The following is a 19763-nucleotide window of genomic DNA, read 5'->3' as shown; positions in this document are numbered from 1 at the left end:
CTGTGCTCAGATAAGACAGGCCTGTGATAGACTTCCAAGGCACTTCTGGGACATGCTGGAGATCCCTGCCCTGCTGTGGGAGGGATCAAGGCGCCGTGGTGAGTACACCCATGTGAACCCTGACACACAGGGAAGGGAGCAGGTTTGGCAGTGGCCTGGCAAGGACAGAGCTCTGTGGTGCTCCCACGTGGGTGCCTCTGCCCGGCTGCTGCTTCGAGGCTTCCCCGCTTGGTGAGCTCACAAAAGTAAACGCCTTCTTTGCATCTGCAGTTTTGTGGTTGCTCACTCGAGGTTCTTATCTCGCAAGGTGGTGTTACTTTAATGTTCAGCCAGCTATACTTTCTGCTGCCTCCCAATTAAACAGCATAGAAAGATTACCAGGCTCATTACTGCTTTCCCTTTGATCTTGTGGCGCTCTGGAGGGCGGCGAGGGCGCCTTGCGCTTCACCCTGCGCAGGGAGGAGCCGAGGGACGCGGAGTCAGCGAGCGGCAGGGAACCTTTCCGCACCAACGCCGCCGGGGCCTGGGGACGGAGACAGGCACGGAGGGCATCAGCAGTGAGAAACAGCAAAACAGCCCCAGTTATTATTCTCCAGAAGTATTTATAACAAATGATTGGGAAAGAGAGAACGTATTACCAAACGTATTGTGGTTTTCATCTTCATTCCTCCAAGGAATTGTTTTTTTAAAAAAAAGATTTTCTCGAGTAATTGAATATATTCACAGAGGTGCAACATGCAGCAATAAAAGAAAATCAGTTGTTACATACAGTGTATAAGAGAATTTGAATTCTTTTATGCCCAAGGGCTATTCTACAAACCCAAAATAAGTCTTTTCTAAAAGTAGTTAAAATCATTGTGGAAAGAAGTTTCAACTACACCCCACCACAACAACATAACACAGTGTTTCCTTCTCCGTTCTTTGAACAGCAGTCCTAATTGACCTGTATACAGAATTATTATAAATTTCTTTTCCTCCTTGAAATACCTGAACTTTGATAAAAATTTTTGGCATGCCTAATTTCAAAACTTATCAAGACAACTGTCTCATAATATTTTAAAAAGTCAAATTTAGTAAGTTGCAAAAAAAAAAAAAAAAAGATACTACCTACTGATGTTACAGCATAGTACTGTCCCCATTCTGTAGCAAAAGTAAAAGATCTTAATTCAAAAATAATCAAAACAATTTAAAAATGGACAAAGGATATCTGCTGAAGACCTCATGTTTTTATGACATAGCAGTCCAATTGCATTTTAAGCTGTTTTAGGAACACATTCTCTGTCTCAGAAAGACGGTGGTTGTAAATTTGCCTGCCATTCTTAACTACAGTTTGCCTTATGCTGAAGAAAATTATATACACATCTACTAAATGGACAATGTTCAGGATCCCAGCAATAAAGGAATGCATTTTGGAACTGGACACAGCTGCCTTATTGTGTAGTAATTCTGATTCCTATCACTTGTCTACTCAACAGTATAATAAAATCCTGCAGTGACATTCATTTCTGTCTAGAAGGATCCACACAGCAGCTGGGTGTGGGGTCATCTCTGGAGAACTTCTCTGTGCTTCAGTTAACCAGCCCACTTCACAAAGCACAATATCAAGGAACAGAGAAGGCATAAAGACAGCTACATATTCTTGTTTCACTGACAATCCTTTCAAAAACATCAACAATGGAATTGTTGACCGTGTCAATTTCCACAGGAAAAGATGCTTATCATTTAGAAATCTACCACTGAGCAAATATCCAAAGATTCCACAGTCAGTGGGATATTAAAGACCAAAAGCTAGAGTATTTGCTTGTATACAATCAAATCTATAAAGAAAATTACAACAGAAAAGGTACTGGCACAAGGTTTCTGTATTTGGCAGTTTTGTGAGCTAGTAGCACAATACCTGAATGAAAGAGCAGGGCTTTGAATGGAAAACTATCCTCTGAGCCACCCTGGGCACCCTCAGTCATCGCTGTCCCACCCTGGTATCAGGTACCACAGATCCACAGACACTGCACTGTAAGGACCACCACTGCCCAAAAATGTACACACAATTCTACCCCTCACTCTAATGCCAAAGCAAGCAACTCAAACCTTTTACTGCAAAGCAAGAGTCACGGTTTAGGAGAGAAAACACAAAGCACAAGGTGAAATGTTCTTTTAAGAACACCAGAGGATAGGAACACAGCACTCCTAATTAAAAATACTTGCATGCTTGAGTAGTTTTTAAACAAGTCAGTTTCTAGATTAAAATGTCAGACAACAAAACACGCTTTACACTTTCATAATTTCTTAGTCACAGTTCCAAAATAGTTCTTAAAAAGTAAAAACAATTAACAGTATTATTCAGCCTTTGAATTTATTCAGGAGGGGATATCAAATACAGTATTATTTCCCCAAATGAGGGGGTTTTTTGTTGCTGAGGTGTTTCCTGCTCGCAGTTGGGCAGTGGTTTGTCCCCTCTGGCAGCTGTGCTGAGGCTGCAGCCCCAGTGCTCTGCACAAAGCCGCGTTCCAGGGGCTGCACCCTGAGCCTCGCGCGGCTCCGCACACGCCCGAGCAGGAGTCACCACAGCTCCCTCTGCACACAGCAAGTGTCTTCTAGGGGAATAATGCCCTCAGCATACGAGCACAAATGCTAATACAAGATTTTTATAAGCCTTTCTGCTGCCCTTTGCATCCAAAGAAACAAACAATTCGCGGAGAGAGATTTCAAGAAAGTACTAAATGTTCCAGTAAAGGTTCAAGTGTTGAACAGATTTTCTCAGGAATTATTCAACATATGAATATTAAGAGCTTTCAAATCCTAACAAAGGCTGTAATGTTAAAATAGTACTTTAAGCAGATGGAAAAAAAATTAAAATAATGTTATTAAGACGTATCTGACAAAGCTTTGGAATATACATCTGGGTGTTCATGTGTCATACCAACTGCCTATGATAACCAGTGCTATATCAGTTACATTTAAATTAAAATTCTTGTTAGGATCACTAAAGTAATTAACTGTGTTTATGCAGAAACACCAGTGAACTGTGTCATAACTTTTATAACATATGCAGCAGTTCTGCTTTTAACACCATACACCCTCCTAATCTTGCAACGAGCAAGGGTGGATATGAAAACTTTTTAGTCTCAAATTTGGCACCAAATCCCACCCAAAGCAAACACTAGTAGATGCCAGTGCTTCCCAAGTTCCAGCCTCTGTAAGTAGTGGCAGACTACTTACAGAGTGCCTTGCCCTTCTTTTCATTTCAAAAAGGCAAATAAAGGTAATTAAGGCACAGTATTTTTGAAGCTGCAATGGAAGCAAAAAACCAAAAAGCATTTGGAAAAGAATATAGTGGTAGTGAAGCATTTCAGTGTATTGGAAAGCCTACCTCACACCAAGGGTCACTAGGCAGAGATTTTTATATCGCCGCATCCTATTTCTTTTGCTCCACACATATCTATGTGTAACAGAGATATACATGTGACTGTACCATGTAGGGATAGCAAAGCACATTGCTACTCATATTCCTAATTTTTCTTTCTTCCCGTTGTGTATGCAGATAAACGTATGTCCAAGGAGTAACAGCAAAGAATATGCCTTTGCTCCTACAATAACTCATGCACTCATTTCTGTTACATGGCTTACGCTTTCCAAAATACTTAAACGTGTCCTAAGTACTGCAAAGGAAGTAATATACCTCTGATCCATTGGAAAGAAAAGACATACAGAATAAATATATTTGGAGAAACCCAGCTGGTGATACTCTGTCCAAACAACCAATATGACTATTTTCTCCTACGATTTATCTTGCTGGTACAGAAACAAATACAATAAAGGAGAAAAGTTATGCATTTGATACACTGAAAAGTGGATGCATGCAATATTCACCACCAGTTCTGAAACATCTCAGAATAATATCAGATTATCTTCATGCAAACTTCAGGCAGTCCTGAGCACTCTTCTCCCCGATAACCCTGACTCCACCCAAAACTTCCCTGCTGTCCATAGTGCTCAATGCATGATTGCCCAACTTCTCCTTTAAAGACCATCAAGTCACAGGCAAGCAAGGCTCTGGTGTAATTTCTTCAGCATGGAACTCACCCATCACAGAAATCCTAACTAAGCTGTCCTGTGACAACAGCTAAAAAAATCTTTTCAGAAAAGATTCATGGTTTAGTTGCTTCCCATCCTTCCCCCATTCTCCCATCTTCTTATTCCGTTTCTTTTTTAAGAAAAGCCTGGAGATTTAAATTTCTTTAGGAGCTAGGGTTGTGTAAGTAACAGCAATTTGTATTTCTATAGTTTAGAAGTTCTATCCATTATTTTAAACTGTAAATGTTTTAAGGAAAAATCTTCACTTAATTGTTCCTGCTTAGTTTGTGCGTACTCCTTTCAAAAACTGTAAACAGGCTAAGGAGAGAAACATTAATGGGATAAAATGCAGATGTATCAGTCTAGCTTTTATAAATAAGGCAGTAGGAAGAAAATCAGCCATGGTATTTTGGGCATAATCAAATGCTTTTCTTTTAAAGAAGTGTTATTACTAGAAAATTGCAACCACTTTTATGAAAACTGAAGATACACACACATTAAATTATACAACACTTCGCAAAAGCCCTTGAGAGTCCTCTCTATTTGCAAGTGTATTTAAACTTGCTAGTTCTAAACATACTTCTGACAAGAGTCATCTTGCCCAGAACTAGAACTGAGAAACAAGTGAGGGATTTCAATATTAGACTAACATGCTCATTTTCCACCCGACTGAACATAGAATTTGCTGGACAAATATTAACCATTTAAGCTTACTAGGCATCTTCGAGGTCTCATGTAAAAAAATAAGCAAATCATGCTATGTAATAACTTGTAAAAGGTACCCTGACATCCACTGTACTATTTTCTACTCTAAAAATAGGACCATGTTCCTAAAAGCTAATTCTACAATCATCTTGATATGGAGGCAGAAAAAATTTCAACCCTCATATCAGAATATAACTATTCACATCAAGAGAAAGCAGTTTCTTTAATGGAAAAGTAGCTGAGGAGCTGTAGAAGGTAAACATTAAAACCCTTTTTCACACTGTGAGAAACTGGACTACGATATGTTGAGAATTTGAAGAAAGACAACAGTGGGAACTCTGTTCCCTTAAAGTTGGCTCATTTCACTGTTGTGAAATGTGATGTTACTACTTTGACACATTTCTCTCAAAACTAGGCAGACAGTTCATCCAGGCAAAACTGGCATTTCACTCTGTCTTCCTTGTGGATGTTACAAAAAATATTTGTCTATAACAGGGCCCATGCAGAAGGTCATCCTGGTCCACAGAAGAAATAAAGTATGTATCCAGTCTGCCAAGTAAACTGAAGGGCAGCCTACGGAACTTATGCATTGTTAAAAGCAGTATGATCTGCAACGAAAGGCTTCTTGTAAGGCAAAAGGAGATAAAAAGTAACCCTTAAGGAAGAAAAAAAGTGCATCCTCACTTCTGTAAATTAACTTTGTTGTACACTGAAATTGCAGTGAAATTCCCAGACATAGTAAATATCCCAGTGAACACACAATCAGCCTGGTGAGCAACCTGAGAGAGACTAAGTCCTACAGCAGGACATACATTTTCAACAGCAGAGAATATGATAGACCAAATTCTTATACTGTCTACAATTAAATACTTGTGATCTCGTGTGACCATTGTACTGGCCTCATTTACTGAGAGCTGATCTGGACTAAGCAAGACATTTTGAGATAATTTGGCCCAACCTTCTGTTGAAAACAAATTCTTACACTTTATTATTTGTTATTGCTAGAGCCTGTCAAGGAACATCTCAAACATTTTCCAGCAAAGAAGCTTCTGCCATTTCTTAAGAATGACCTATTCCAACAGTCAGTTCTCACAGTGGTGAGTTTTGTTTTCAGTCTAAATGGAATTTCCTTTGGGGAAGCTAATGGCCATTTAATTCTCGTCCTGCCACATGCAGCCTCGTGAAGAATATACCTCAGATTTCCTTGTAACACCATCCAGATATCAGAAGAATGTGATTAGATACTATCTGAGCCTTCTTTCCAAACTTTTCAGCATCATGGTGCCCTGTTTTCAATCTCTGCCTTGAACTGCAGGTAAAAAAATCTGGACACAGTAGTGCAGGTTTAGCATAAAATTACTGAGCACACTGGATTCAAGGTGGATGGCATGACCAGCCCTCAGCCTGTACTGGTGCTTGGATTACTTCACTCCACATAGAGAATTTCATATGGTTCCTTTTTAAATCTCATTCAGCCTGTCACTGAGTGGTGGCTGGAGTCCCTGCCTCTCTGCCCATTTTGGTGCCAACTTCAAGTTTGTTGAAGGTGGATTCATTTCCATGATGTAGATCATTTACAAAGATATTTAACAGTATTGGCCATACCACCAACTTCTTGGGAACTCCACATTACAACCAGTCTGACTTGGAGCCATTAGCCCCAGCTGTTTGAACTGCAGCCACTTTTTGTCCTATCTTGTGTTTCATCTGTCTGGTTTGCATCTCACTTTTTCGACAAAAAGTCTGAGGTAGACTGTGACAATCACCTTGCTCAAAGAACAAGTAGATGACCTCATCCTTTATCCTTGGATTTCTGGTTGCCAGGAATTTATAAATTTCTTGCTCTTGACATCTTCTGCCACTTGGAGCATCAGGGTTACTTTTGCATTTCTAAGAGAACCTCCGCATGTCCAAAAAGTATCTGTGTACTTCTTTCTGGGAATTGTTCTGCCCCCTTTTATCTTTGCACTTGAGTTCTTCAGTAGCACATTTAAATAAGACTGTTTAAAAACATTAAAGTGCTTGTTTTTATGCCTATTCCTATTCCCACTTAGGAGAATGGGCTACTCTTGTACTGCAGGAAAGCTGTCTCTGAAAATGTCTCAGTATTCTTGCAAGCAGCAACTTTATTCTCCAAGGAAGTCTCCCATAGGATCCTTATCAGGAGTTCCCTGATAAGTTAATATGTACCATGCCAAATTCATTCATTAGATGATAGGAAGGTAGATACCAAAAGACAAAACATTTTACTTGAATTAATAAAATTCAAAGGAAAGAGTAAATATTTGTCAATATTTAAGTCTGAAGCACTACATTTTCTGATAAATCACTGTGCACTCAAATCCCAATGAGAGAGAAGTCATCTTTAAAAAGGCATGCCAAAATCCTCTAAGTTTTAAGTGAGTTGTACAAAGTAGTACAAAATAGAAAATATACACAAAAATATAACTTGATCTGGATGTCCTCAACTTCAGTCAGATCACTTTAGATCAGTAAGAAATGTCAAGACAAAATAATAAATCTAAGCAATTGCTTGAGTGACAGCCAAGCAGTCATTCATTAGTTTTAGACATAATAGGATATTAATCATTTAAAGCATGTTAACATTAACAAGCTATTTTTTAAGAAACTGAATTCAATTAAAAGAAAAACAGGTGAAGTAAAAAAAAAATCATGGTTTTCTTACTCTCCCCCAAAGGTTCCTTTTACTAAAATTCAGAAAGAAACCTTTGTCTTCTTCAAATGACAAAGCTTTTCAGCAGGACACAATGCACAAAGGCAGAACTTCTGTTAAACAGTGCTCTCTTGTGGTTCTGTGCTTCACTGAAAGACTAAATCATTGTATAAAGATAAAGGTAGTCACTGTTTGAAATTCCTTGTCACCGAAGTCTAACTCAAAATTAATCCCTCAGACTTGGATTTCATTTAGTTCTGCATTTACTTTTTCTAGCATGTCAATAACCTCATATCTAAATCTATATCTACCTTTAGATACTGTATTCAAAGTGAAGTATGAAATAAATTTAAAAATATAGACAACAAAAATTTTAACCTTGATCTTTAATTGGAATTCACAGTCGACAATATGTGCGATACCATGATAGCAGTTAATGCATCAGTTCCAACAAATCCTATTGGCAGAATTTCTGCATGTCATGGCATACATATAGGTTACTCAAATATGTAGCCCAGATCTCCCAGCTCTAATAAAATACAGCCCAATTTTTAAAATAAAAATCTCACTTTAACTTGATGGGAACAATGTTTAGACTGCTCCCCATGTCCACTTTTTTCTACAATATAGTGTAAAGAACAAACTACTCATTATCCCATGTAACTAAAACATTCAAAATTAACAGGAATAATTAACTCAGATTACTAGCTATAATAAAGTGAGACCACGTTCTCATATTTAAATATATAAAGTATTCATCCAAAAAAACAAAAAGACGCTTATAAAACCAATTTATATTAGAAGTTGGTTTTACCTTTTCAAAATACAGCAGCTGCTTTGGTTACAAAGTTTAAAAGGAATGCATCATTCAATTTCTATAGTTGTCTTCTAGCTAAAATTTTTTAAAGTAATTACTTCACTTTTATTTTCCATTTATTTCGAGTCTCTTTGTGTATTAACAAGAGGGTTATGATGGCTGTACTTCCTAGAAGGGGATCTAGTGTCACTGACCTGTTGGCCCCTGTCGAAGCTGCTGGACCTGCTGACGGCAGCGGCGGGCCCGGCCTGTGCCTGTGCCAGCCCGTGGGGCGCGCTCCGGGAGCCGGGCAGGGGCGGCAGGGGCGGCAGGGGCGCGCGGCGCTTCTTGGGCCCGTCGGCGGGCAGGGTGCTGCACTCGTACTGCCCGCCGGCCGCGCCGGGCCGCGCCGCCCGCGGCTTGCTCATCAGCGGGGTCGCCGGGGCGCTGGCAGCCTTGAGGTGGGGGGGAAAAAACAAACCAAATGTGCGTGTGTTTTCTGGAAAATAATCAACAGCATTGATTGCGCAATCTGAATAGGTCTCTAGAAGTTATCCTTACACAAAGTAACACCTTACTTGTTCTCTTTTCTTCTTGTTTCGTTGAAAAAAGCTGAAAAATCCTTTGTTTTCTTTCTCCTTCAGAACATCTATGTTTTCAGATTGGTAGGAGCCTAGAATAGAAAACAACAGTTGTAGATGTTATTTCGTGCAGAGATTATTTCTCCTGCATTCTTACTCTTTCACCATGTCATAAGCCTCCTGCAAGGATACACAAAACACATCAGAAATCACCCATATTAATAATTTTTCTAGGTGCTGCAAAGTGAACAGCTTGCCTATCATCCATGTTCTTCCTCTCCGCAGAACTCAGGGCAGATGAGTTTCAGCTGCTCTTAATGCCAGCACTCAATCCAGCCCACCCCACTTGTCAAATGCTATGGTTCATACCACAACGGGAGTAAAAGGAAAAAGAGCATCAGACTTTTTACTCTCCATTCCTACTGGCTTAAATTTATGGCAAAGTGTGAAGTGGGACAAGCCAGGCCCCAGCCTGCACACGGTGTAACTATGGAGAAAGATCACCCAAACACTCAATCAGAGCACACACAACTATGGGGCACTCACAGTAAAGACAGGCAAATCTATTCTCGTTATCTTGAAGAATTTATCCTCCTTACGTTGCTTTATTCATGCAGAGGATTTGTAAATATCATGATTGACTTTTTTTTTAAATTTTACTAGAATGAACTTTCTTAAAGAAATCCTCCCATTAAATGCACATGTAATGAGCAACAGAAATCAGCAAGTCCGGTAAAAATATCAATATAAACATGATCCTATATTGAATAAATTGATCTAGGGTAAAACTATACAACAATACTTTTTATATTACTGTGTATATCCAATTCTGCAGGATCATTTTCAATATGCATTTAAGCTAGGACAGAGATATTTCTCCTGCCACAGTTAAGCCAGGTGCTAATGTCCCATAAGTGCTAAGTTCCACTGCCTATTTCAGTAAATCATACCTTGAAAAGATGGTAAATTTAAATCAACTGGTGATGTGGCTACAGAAAGACAAAAAGAAAGACAGAAAATGTGAATCTGAATCAAGAATGTAGTGACAACATACAAACACAGAAAGCCAAGCTGGATCTTCAACATTAATTAAGGGAAAAATTAACTGGGTACTTGTGCATCTTTACTGCTAATACTTAAATCATTCAAGAAATGGACCTGGAAGACATGCAACACAGACTGCAACTGTGTACACAAGTAGGGAGGCTCCACTTATATTTCTGAAGCAAAGAGAAAAATCAATATGTAGAATACTTTCCTCTGGTTTGGAATGGTTAGGCAGTCCAAACTTGGAAAACAAAGAGGAATGCAAAAATAAAATACAATATTAATAAAATAAAATTTGAATTTAAATTCTATTAAGTAAAAGGATACACCTCACCTATGAAGAAAAAGATTCACTTTCATAAAGATAATGGAGAATTCAGAGCTTTGAACCTGCCTGCAAAACTGAAATGCTGAACTACTTCATATTAAAGAGACCTGAAGAACATCTAAATTTCCTAGCAGGGCACTGCTGTGTAGAAAGCATATATGCCCTGGTATGCCCTCCTAAGGATTTTGGGCTGTTGCTTCAACTGAAACACAACATATCATGCAAAAAGAAGCTTGTCCAGTCTGTAGAGGAAAGCAGTAAATAAACTGACAAAAAACCAAATAACGCACATTTGAGCACACGTAGTCAAAGTATCACGTTTAGGCAAGTTAAAATATGTTGGTTTCCAGTGTGGAAGATATTTCATTTTTGTTTCCTCTGTGGAAAAATGAAATACTGTCCAAATCTGTCATCCTGACCTTTAACAAGTAAACTGAGAGAACTCTTGAAACTGTAATCACTTAATAGTAAGGTTACCATATTTAGGTAGAAAGAGGGGTAAAGACAAACAAAATCCCAACGAGCCCCACAAGTTTTAAGCAGAATTAAAATCAAGCAAATAAAACAGTGGTCAATAACAGGAATGAGTCAATCAATATTACTGCTTTGTACATTGAAGTAAAATTTCCTGTGAGAAATGTCTGAAATGGAACAAACCACACTGTACAAAATTTTTAATTACAGTATAGTAAACTTGTCACCTGTCCAGATGAAATTAAAATCTGTCCTAGGAATACCTGTACAAATATTAGAAAGTCAGTACATTGTGTCCCAGTTGGACCAGAATTAAAAAGACAATTATTATTCCTTCACAATCTATAAAATTAGCAAGCAGCACTCAGAAATATACTTAAAGACCATCAGAATACTCAAATGCTTTTAAAATTTTACATTATTTTAAAGAAAACTAATTTTCTCTAACATTCCTGTTTTTTTCAGGTCATCATGATGTTGTGTGAGAGCTAAGGGGTGTTGTTGGAGTTTGTGGGCAAGGTGTGAGGAAAGGAAAAGAAGGCTTTACATTTAAGTGAGGATTTGTACTCACTAACTGTCCCAGTAGTGAACACTTGGTTAAAAAATTAAACTTTTATACAGCACTTCTGAAAACAAAAGTCCAGGTACACATCCATCAGTTTCAATTTTATGGAAGACCAATGAAATATATATTAAATTTCTAGAAAATATTTTCGTAAGTAAAAAACCCAACAACATGAATGCAATTATTAAGCAATTATCTTTTATATAACAGCAATTTACAAAAGTTATCTTACCTTGACTGACATCCATGGCATACAGTTCTCTTAGTCCGAGGTCATTAAGAGATTTTGTCATATCAAGGGGTTCTTGAGACTGGTAACTCTTCAGTAGTAGAGTGTGTGAGGGATCAAACTCACATTTGCTACAGATAATTGGTATGAGTTCTTGAAGGGGTGAATGTGGACTAACTCTTACTACTGTTTTCTGTGTCTTCTTGTAGTTTATCACTACTCTTACTGTTTGCTAAAGAGAAGAAAATTCCAATAAATACTGGCACAAATCCTGAAAGAAATGACATTTTTACAGCAGCCTCACAGTAATCACCAGAATCCCACTTATGGCCGACTTGCCCAGTGCTGCAGGTGCAGAAACATCACATAAGAAACTAAGAACTATTTTGCTGTTCCCTTCCATGCAAGAAAAGGACACATGAGGCAGACTGCCCTCTCCCTCAGCAGTGCTGTTGGCCTGTGCAGCAGGGTCTGTGCCTGAGGTTTCCCTGGGCAGCTCCAGGGCATGAGCCACAGGGAGGGCCTGTGAACACGAGTGCAGGAGGGAAGCAAAGGGCAGCTTCTCTATGTGCCCTCTGCATGTGCTTTAGGTAAATTAAAAGTCACTATTCTTCTACATAGCAGAATGACAAAGGTGGAAGGAAAGATTTCAGCAACATCCAGAAATTGGTTTAGTGCTTCTTAAAGCTCCTGCCCGCTTGAGGGTGTATAAAAAAAGCCAAGAGAGAACAGTATGTATTGAAGGAAGATGAACATATATCACAGCATGACAGATGGTACAAGATGTTGATTTTCAGTTTGTTCAAGGCTGTACTCAGCCACACTTCATCTGCAGAATTTTTTAAAACGCTGATAAAGCATGGCATTTCAAATAATATTGTAATATTGCCTTCTTTTAGCAGCCAAGATGTTTGCTGCAACAAATTGAGATGTATTTTACCTAACAGGAGCTTATCAAAAACAGACTAAAGCATTTCACAGAGCTTCAAGGTGAGAAGATGAAAGACAACAGAAAATACTGAAACAAGAGGATGAGCTACCAGCTCAATTCGTTGAATACAGCAGTAATTCTAATTTCTCAGCTGGTTAATTTTAGTTCTCACCTCGGGTATAACTGGAGCAGGTTTCTTCTTATCCATTTGTTTCGCCTTTACAATCACCTTTTCTACTTCAAGCATTCCCACTGGTGTGTTGGGTTTGAATTTAATCTGGCTGTTTTCTGCTGATACCAACTCTATGGTGTAACTTGATGGATTTAAATGATACTGTGCACAGAGAAAGATCAGCAAGTCCATCATGGGCTTCCTGTAAAAGACAAATGGAACTGTCACAACACATGACAATTAAGCAGGTTATAACAAGATGTGCTGCTAAACATTTAATTCAAGTTGTCCTTTCCCTTCCAGGACTAAATAATTACTGCTAGACACCAACTTTAAATATCTTCAAGCTTTAAAAAGTGTAATTTAAAAAAAAGCCACTAAAAAGAAAATTAAACCAGTTTGCACAGAAGTATGCTAAGTACTCGAACAGAGTGGGAGCTTCTTGTTGTGTGAAGCTTTTCCTGAGGTCAGCAGGGACATGTGGATTAGTTACCTCATTTGACACTTGGTGGGAACTTTAGCAGTGATGATAAATATTATGTTATTCATTAAGAACAGTTCTGTTGCAAAGCTTGGCATTTTTATATCCATTTTGAGTTACATGGGACTTTATTTTCAGAAAGTCTGTGGACAAGCCACTTGGAAGACACAGGAGAAATGAAGTTTGAGAAAGTCACATTTTAAGCAGGTCTTGCACTAGGGATTCCGAATTACCCAGGTGCTTAATACCAACAGTGAGAAATAAGCTAAATGACAATATAGTGGGCAAATGCCATTTCTTGAGAAGCTCTGGATGATGTAAGATGTCCTTCCCACAATGAAGAATGGCCAACAGTATTTGTCAGATGTAGTCAGTACCTGTATGTTCTTGTGCTTAATGAGTGCTTAATGAGGAACATGCAGAACAGTATTAAGACAGGCTGAGTATTTCCAGTTACTACTGAAATACATTTAATAAAGTTGTGCTATAAACAGAAATGTCATAGATGTTTAAATACACCTAAAGTAAGGAAATTGTCCTAACTTTGCATGTTATGGAACTGAATCAGGTTATAGCACTATCAGATCATTCCTCAATATTTTTTTTTCAGTTGGATAAGGCCAATTTCATTGTGACACCCTCTGCATCTTTCAGTTACAACTATGAACAAGGAAATCCATCACCTGCTCTGTTTCACAAGGATATTATGAAAACAAAAGTCTGTGAGGCAACCAAATGGTATGTTGAAAAAAATGCTGAAATGTCTCTAAGAAAATTAATACAGGGTTTGGCTGGTATGGCTTTATCAGAAATCTTAAATTCTAGACATAATCTCATAACAGAGGCAAGTATTCTGGCAGCACAGCCAAAGGTGGAAATAGCTTCTACAAAGAACCATCAGATTAAGCAGAATTCTAGATAATAAAGACCATTAAAATATTTATTAAGCAGTAAGGTAAGGCAGTCTTTTCATATGATACAGTTCCATAAAATTAATTAAGAATGACTCAGTGTTAGAAGTTATTGTGAACACTGAATTTTTCCCCTTTAATTTGCCCTAGAATATCATTCCCATTTCCTTTCATCTTAAATGACAAATGTTCCATAAGCAAACTGTCTTCTGATTTCCAGCAGCAGGGCTGGATTCTCTGGTGCACATGCTGCAGTTTCAGATGGTAATTGTTTGAAAGCTGACAGATATTTCTTTTCCAGAGGAAAGCTTCTGCCTGCTTAAGTGGCAGGAGAACACTTGCCCCAGGAGACAAAGACTGGAGGAATAATAAAACAAAAGAACATATAGAAATGGTTCTCCAGTGTGTGAACAAGCAGTTATCAGATGGTCTGAAGAGGTATAGGAGAATGTAATATGCTCCCATGCTTTCATCTAGATGACACGTAACAGCCTGAGGAATACCATGACAAATGCAGAATAATAACTGCTCCTCCCTCTTCATATTGCCAAACCAGAAAGTTTATTTCAATGCATCTCCTGTACATAGCACAACCTGCTTCAGTTACAAGACAGAAGGAGGAAATATTTCATTTCTGGTACTTCTAGTCTCTAATGAAACAAGTACATCCATCCCACCGCAGGAAGAAATAGGGTGCAAATGCAAATCTTGTCATCCCCCACCTGACTGGGGCAGAGCAGGGCAGGGCCAGGGAGGCGGGAGCAGAGGAGGCTGCAGACTCTGCTGCTGACGTGACCCTTCTGGTCACCAATATATCCAGGAAGTTACTGGTTACCTTCTTCCTGGTGAATTTTTATACACTGACTGGCTTTAAAAGCTTCCTTCAGTTATTGGAGAGGAGTAAGAATATCAAAGACAACCAGAGCAAGAACTGACCTGCAAGGACCCCAGAAAGCCACCCTGCAGAAAAGCACCACGGTGACAGGGGCACACCTCACGTTAACCTGAGTCACAGTGAGTGAGAAGGGAGAATGGGGAGAAGCAGCTGCTCACAAACAGCAGGTACATGCAAATTAGTACATGAGAACAGTGATTCAGTGCAGATTTGCTTTCAAATGTGACTTCAAGAAACAACCTGCTTGACTGGAGGATGATGAACTTTTAAGTCCCCCCCACTTCACTGGAGGCAAAATATCTTCAACTGCAGTCATAGGAAAAACAACAAGCTTTTCTTCTAACCACGTCCTCCAGAACTTGTAAAATTCTTTTCTCCTAAAGCTTTCAAGGATTATAGGTAGAAGAACATATATCACAGTACATTTAACAGATTCCATAATTAATATTTAGCAAAGCACCAAGAAGAGGCCATCAGCTACCTCAGAATACATCATCTGCTTGTCTTTCTTTATCTAACTTCAGTAAAATATTTATTTGCAACTTAACTTAATCAAATTACTCTAGGTTTTCTGCAAATCTCTGAGCGTAAAGGTATTTATATACTTCAACTTCCACATAATTAGGATTTTTATCTCACACCTTTGCTTTGTGCTACATAGCTCTTGCTACCCACTATGCCAAAGCAGGGAGCAAACTAACCCAACTTAGTCTGGAAAAGTTTCTTCTAGTGGGCTATGGAATTTGAGCACACAGCTGTTAAAACTCACCATTTTGCTTTTTTTAGTAAGATTTAAAAGGTATTCTCTGCTTGAGACCTTCAGAGCTGCTCACCTCCCATTATGAATGAGGAAAGAAGCAAAGTAACAATTTCTCTGTTTATGTCATTTCTAGAGGGACCATGCCTATTTGTTCACAATACATGACTACAAAGACAGAGCAAAGCTAGAACAAATGACAGCTTGAAATAGATCTCACAGTGGACTGCAGGTCCTGCACATCTCCCCTCATTCTGAGATGAGCCTAACAGTGCTAATATTGGTTCTTATTTGCAAGACAGTCACTTATTAAATCAATCACATACAGTACCTTGATTGAAAAATCCTGTAACTGTGGGATAACAAAAGTGATTGGGAAATGAGTGCAACTCCTGATAAGCCTGTAAGGCCTGTCCTGAACACTGAGTAATGATACACAATGTAATCTGACCGAGAGAAAATAGATGCAACATTCCCTTCTGGCACTTTGTTGTGAGCAAAGCATGAGAGAGGGCCCATGGTACTCATCAGTGTGGACAAAGGGAGCAGAAAGAACAAGACGCTCCTCACAGTGTACACAAGGAGCCTTGAGTCTAAGAAGGTTTAAAAACAGAGGAAGGCATCACATTTACAGGCTGCAAGATTCCTTGCTATAAACGTGCTGAAAAAACCAGCATAAAGCATCAAGTACTCACATTATTTCAGAAAATTTCTTCTGAGAAATAAAATCTCATATTTAAGTTATCCTGAAAATCAGAGGAAGGGGGAGGTGTAAAAAGACCCACTGCATCTCTGGTGAACAAGCTGATATTTGATATCTGAGCAACAACCTCACGAACTCCAGCAAATGACAGTGTGCAAACAGACCCAAGCCAGATTTCATCTCTCATTAAGAAGCAGGTTTAAGCACACATTTACAGTACCTGGTTTGAAGAATAAATAACTCAGCCTGATTGGTTTCAGTAGGACAGACATGGGCTATACACTAACACAAGGACAGCACACAAACAGGTTGTCTTGTTTCAGCTTAGGATGGCAACAAACTGGCACCCAAATTGCTGTGACCACACACAGCCTTGCACAGGACCCTTCTGAGTAGACCTACATTTTACACTGAGCTTACCAATAAATGTTCAGGTCTTTCTAAACAAAAGCTGACTTGAGAGTTACATGCACAATCTATCCTACCAATTAACAGTCTAAAATATGCATCTCAAACTAAAATCAGCTTAAGCAAAACATAATTGTTAAAAGAAATCCAAAGCTGTAGCTATATTTTTTTGAAGCATTACAGATTTTTTCTGAAGTGATGACATTTTTTGATGACTGCTAGTAGTCTACAGGTAGCAGTGCTGAGCAAGTGCTGAACATACAACTTAACCAAATAAGATTAACAAACTCATCTTTAAACAGCAAAACTTACATAGGAAAATTCACTGAATCATACAAATCGATATTTTATTGAGATTTTTAGTGACTAGAAAAAACAACAGATGTGGCTACACATACTGACAGGTACCATACAGAATTTCTGAATCTTAAAAAAATAGTCTTTGGAAATGGTGGGTAAATGTATAAAGAAGATGTTTCCATATCTACCTCAAAATCATCGTAGAATCACAGAATCATTTAGGTTGAAAATGACCTGTAAGGTCATAAAGTCATTAACCCAGCACTATATATAAGTCCACCACTAAACCATGTCCTGAAGTACCACATCTGCACATCTTTTTAACACCTCCAGGGATAGCAACTAAACCACCTCCCAAGGCTGCCTGTTCCAATGCTTCCTTTCATGAAGAAATTTTTCCTAATATCCAGTCTAAAGCTCCTCTTAGGCCATTTCCTCTTGTCCTATCACTTGACACTTGGGAGAACAGACAAACCCTACCTGTCTACAAGCTCCTTTCTGGTGGCTGCAGAGAGCAGTAAGGTCCCTCCTGAGCCTTTTCTCCAGGCTACACAGCCCCAGCTCCCTTGGTAGCCCCAACCCTCCTAAGGCTTGTGATCCTGACACTTCACTTCCCTGCTCCTCTTTGGACATATTTTATGTTCAGGCTTACACAAGTCATGCATTTTACCAAATGATTACAACCTGGATGAAGGTTGAAGTAAACTTGAGGTTAAAAAAAAAGTAAAATTAAACAAAAATACCACTCCTAGTAACATACCTCCCGTTAACTGTAGTGTACTTGATCACATCTCCTGGCAGGACCACTGATAGTTCAATATCTTTATCAATTACATTCTCTTTCTGTTCCATGATGAGGTTGGTTGCCTCTGTGTTATCAAACGGAGAAACAGCAATGGATTTTGTTTCAGATGGAGGAGGTGGTGCTTTAGATTTTCTTCTGAAATAAATTGATAAAAAATAAAAATCAAGTATGCATTTATACATACGATTCCAAACTGGCAAACTAACAAGTCTCAAAACAGAAACAAATGACATTTTATTCTTTTCTAAAGTAGTATGTGCAACAAAGGGATAAGAGAATATCTTATATGTACAATCAGGGGTGACAGAAGACAAAACAGGCTAAGGTATCCATCACAAAAAAGATAAATAGCACCCAATAAACATCAAGCCAAAAAGACTTCTTTAATGTACCATAAAAGAGTAAATTAGTTGGTTGTTTTTTCTCCCTTGGGTTATGCAAAGACCCTATTTGTGCATTCTCCAAAGAGATTTACTGGATTAGTATAAACAGAAATATTGTACTATGCAGTATGAAGCCAATTGTACTACCAGTATGCTTAAAACAGGATAGATACTGGAGCAAATAGTGACTCTTTTCCTCCTCAAATTTTTCTTTTGGTTATTAAAATTATTCAAAGAAATTCTAGCAGTTCTACATTATTTAACTTCTGTACAGTAATAACAGTATAACCAAGTCTACTGTGTTGTAATATTTCCTGACATTTCACTCACAAAATGCTTTTGTATATTCCCCTCACCTATGCTGATCTCCTATTTTCATTTTCTCAATACCCTGTCCCATGTCAGTGACCAGACAGTTTACTCTTGAATACAAGGACTTATCCCTGAATAAGCTGCACTTATTTCACTAAAAAAATCTCTAAAACAGCCTAAAACTCTCTCTTAATATATGTATGTTACAGTAAATCCTGAATGCAGGACTCTCGTGTCCTAAAACATCTAGTCCAGTATCTCCCTTTAATTAAATAACTGTCCACAATTACCCAATATATTCAGAAGGAAAAGATACTATTATTAAGAATTTTAACACTAGAAACAAAACCAAACTACAGTCAAGACACATTGCCTCATGAGAGCTTTTGAATTTCTTATAAATATTCTTGAATGGAGCCACATTACCAGAAAGCTAAAATACATTTCAACATAATGCACAAAGGTTCCAAAAATATGCTCTTCTTTTAGATGGAGCTGTACCAAAGCTTATTTACTTTAAACCTAAGGAAAAAAATTAACCCCTATAATCATCCTGCAGAATTAAAACAAAAAAACCCTAGCATACAACTAGAAACACACACCTTTCTTGAGAAAACAAAGTTTAAAGTCACTCACAATGAAGAACAAACAAGGTCCAGAGCAGCATTGCAAAAAACTGTAAGGAGGCTTCACATGACTGATCTGTTGCTGAAAGTGCTTAGAGTTTTGAACTTCAGAACTCTGTGCTGAATAATTAACTATTCACACCCCCTCCGAGCTAATCAGGAGTACTCACAGGCCTCCAAAAACACTCAATGAGGATCCACATTCAAAATTTATACCTCTTCTCTCAATGTTTTAAATTAGTTTGGTGTGCTCTATGCGCAATTCATGATGTGCAACATGAGCTGAAAATTTGACTTTGGTCTCTACAGCAGCTTGCCTGGGTTGTTTGAGGGCTACATGAACATGGCAAAATGTATAAATCAATCTTCTTTGTACTGCTCCCCAGCTTCTTTGGGGTTTTCTTGCAAGATTTTTAGTATTCATATAGCTGCCAAATATAAATTATTAGCTAGTAAAGAGCATCAATGCAACTATTAGATATAAATAAAATCCCCAAACCATAAAAACTTACCCTATGACATTAATACCAAAAACCCCAAAGTGAACTAGTACTGCTTGTCCTTCCTTCTTTAGACTTTCTTACACGTTTAACTTCAAATGACTGT

The 19763-nt window shown here is 38.3% G+C and overlaps 1 protein-coding gene across 6 annotated transcripts in view; it reads right to left on the bottom strand.

The window, feature by feature from the left end:
• The window catches only part of COBLL1 (cordon-bleu WH2 repeat protein like 1), a 77962-nt gene that overhangs the window by 16854 nt on the left and 41345 nt on the right, over window positions 1–19763 (bottom strand). For 4 of the 6 annotated variants that reach the window (XM_063400636.1, XM_063400630.1, XM_063400631.1 and 1 more), the window contains 7 exons: window positions 17792–17971; window positions 12577–12778; window positions 11477–11705; window positions 9781–9819; window positions 8828–8922; window positions 8465–8704; window positions 379–523 (listed from right to left, as the gene is read on the bottom strand). In XM_063400636.1, coding sequence (XP_063256706.1) covers window positions 379–523; window positions 8465–8704; window positions 8828–8922; window positions 9781–9819; window positions 11477–11705; window positions 12577–12778; window positions 17792–17883 — 1042 coding nt within the window. In that variant the 5' untranslated portion in view covers window positions 17884–17971. The remainder of the gene's footprint in view (window positions 1–378; window positions 524–8464; window positions 8705–8827; window positions 8923–9780; window positions 9820–11476; window positions 11706–12576; window positions 12779–17791; window positions 17972–19763) is intronic. The other 2 variants (XM_063400633.1, XM_063400634.1) reach the window with 2 other exon arrangements.

This window comes from Prinia subflava, chromosome 6 (genome assembly GCF_021018805.1).
Source record: "Prinia subflava isolate CZ2003 ecotype Zambia chromosome 6, Cam_Psub_1.2, whole genome shotgun sequence".
Classification (NCBI taxonomy): domain Eukaryota; kingdom Metazoa; phylum Chordata; class Aves; order Passeriformes; family Cisticolidae; genus Prinia; species Prinia subflava.
This window is presented reverse-complemented; position numbering and strand designations above follow the sequence as displayed.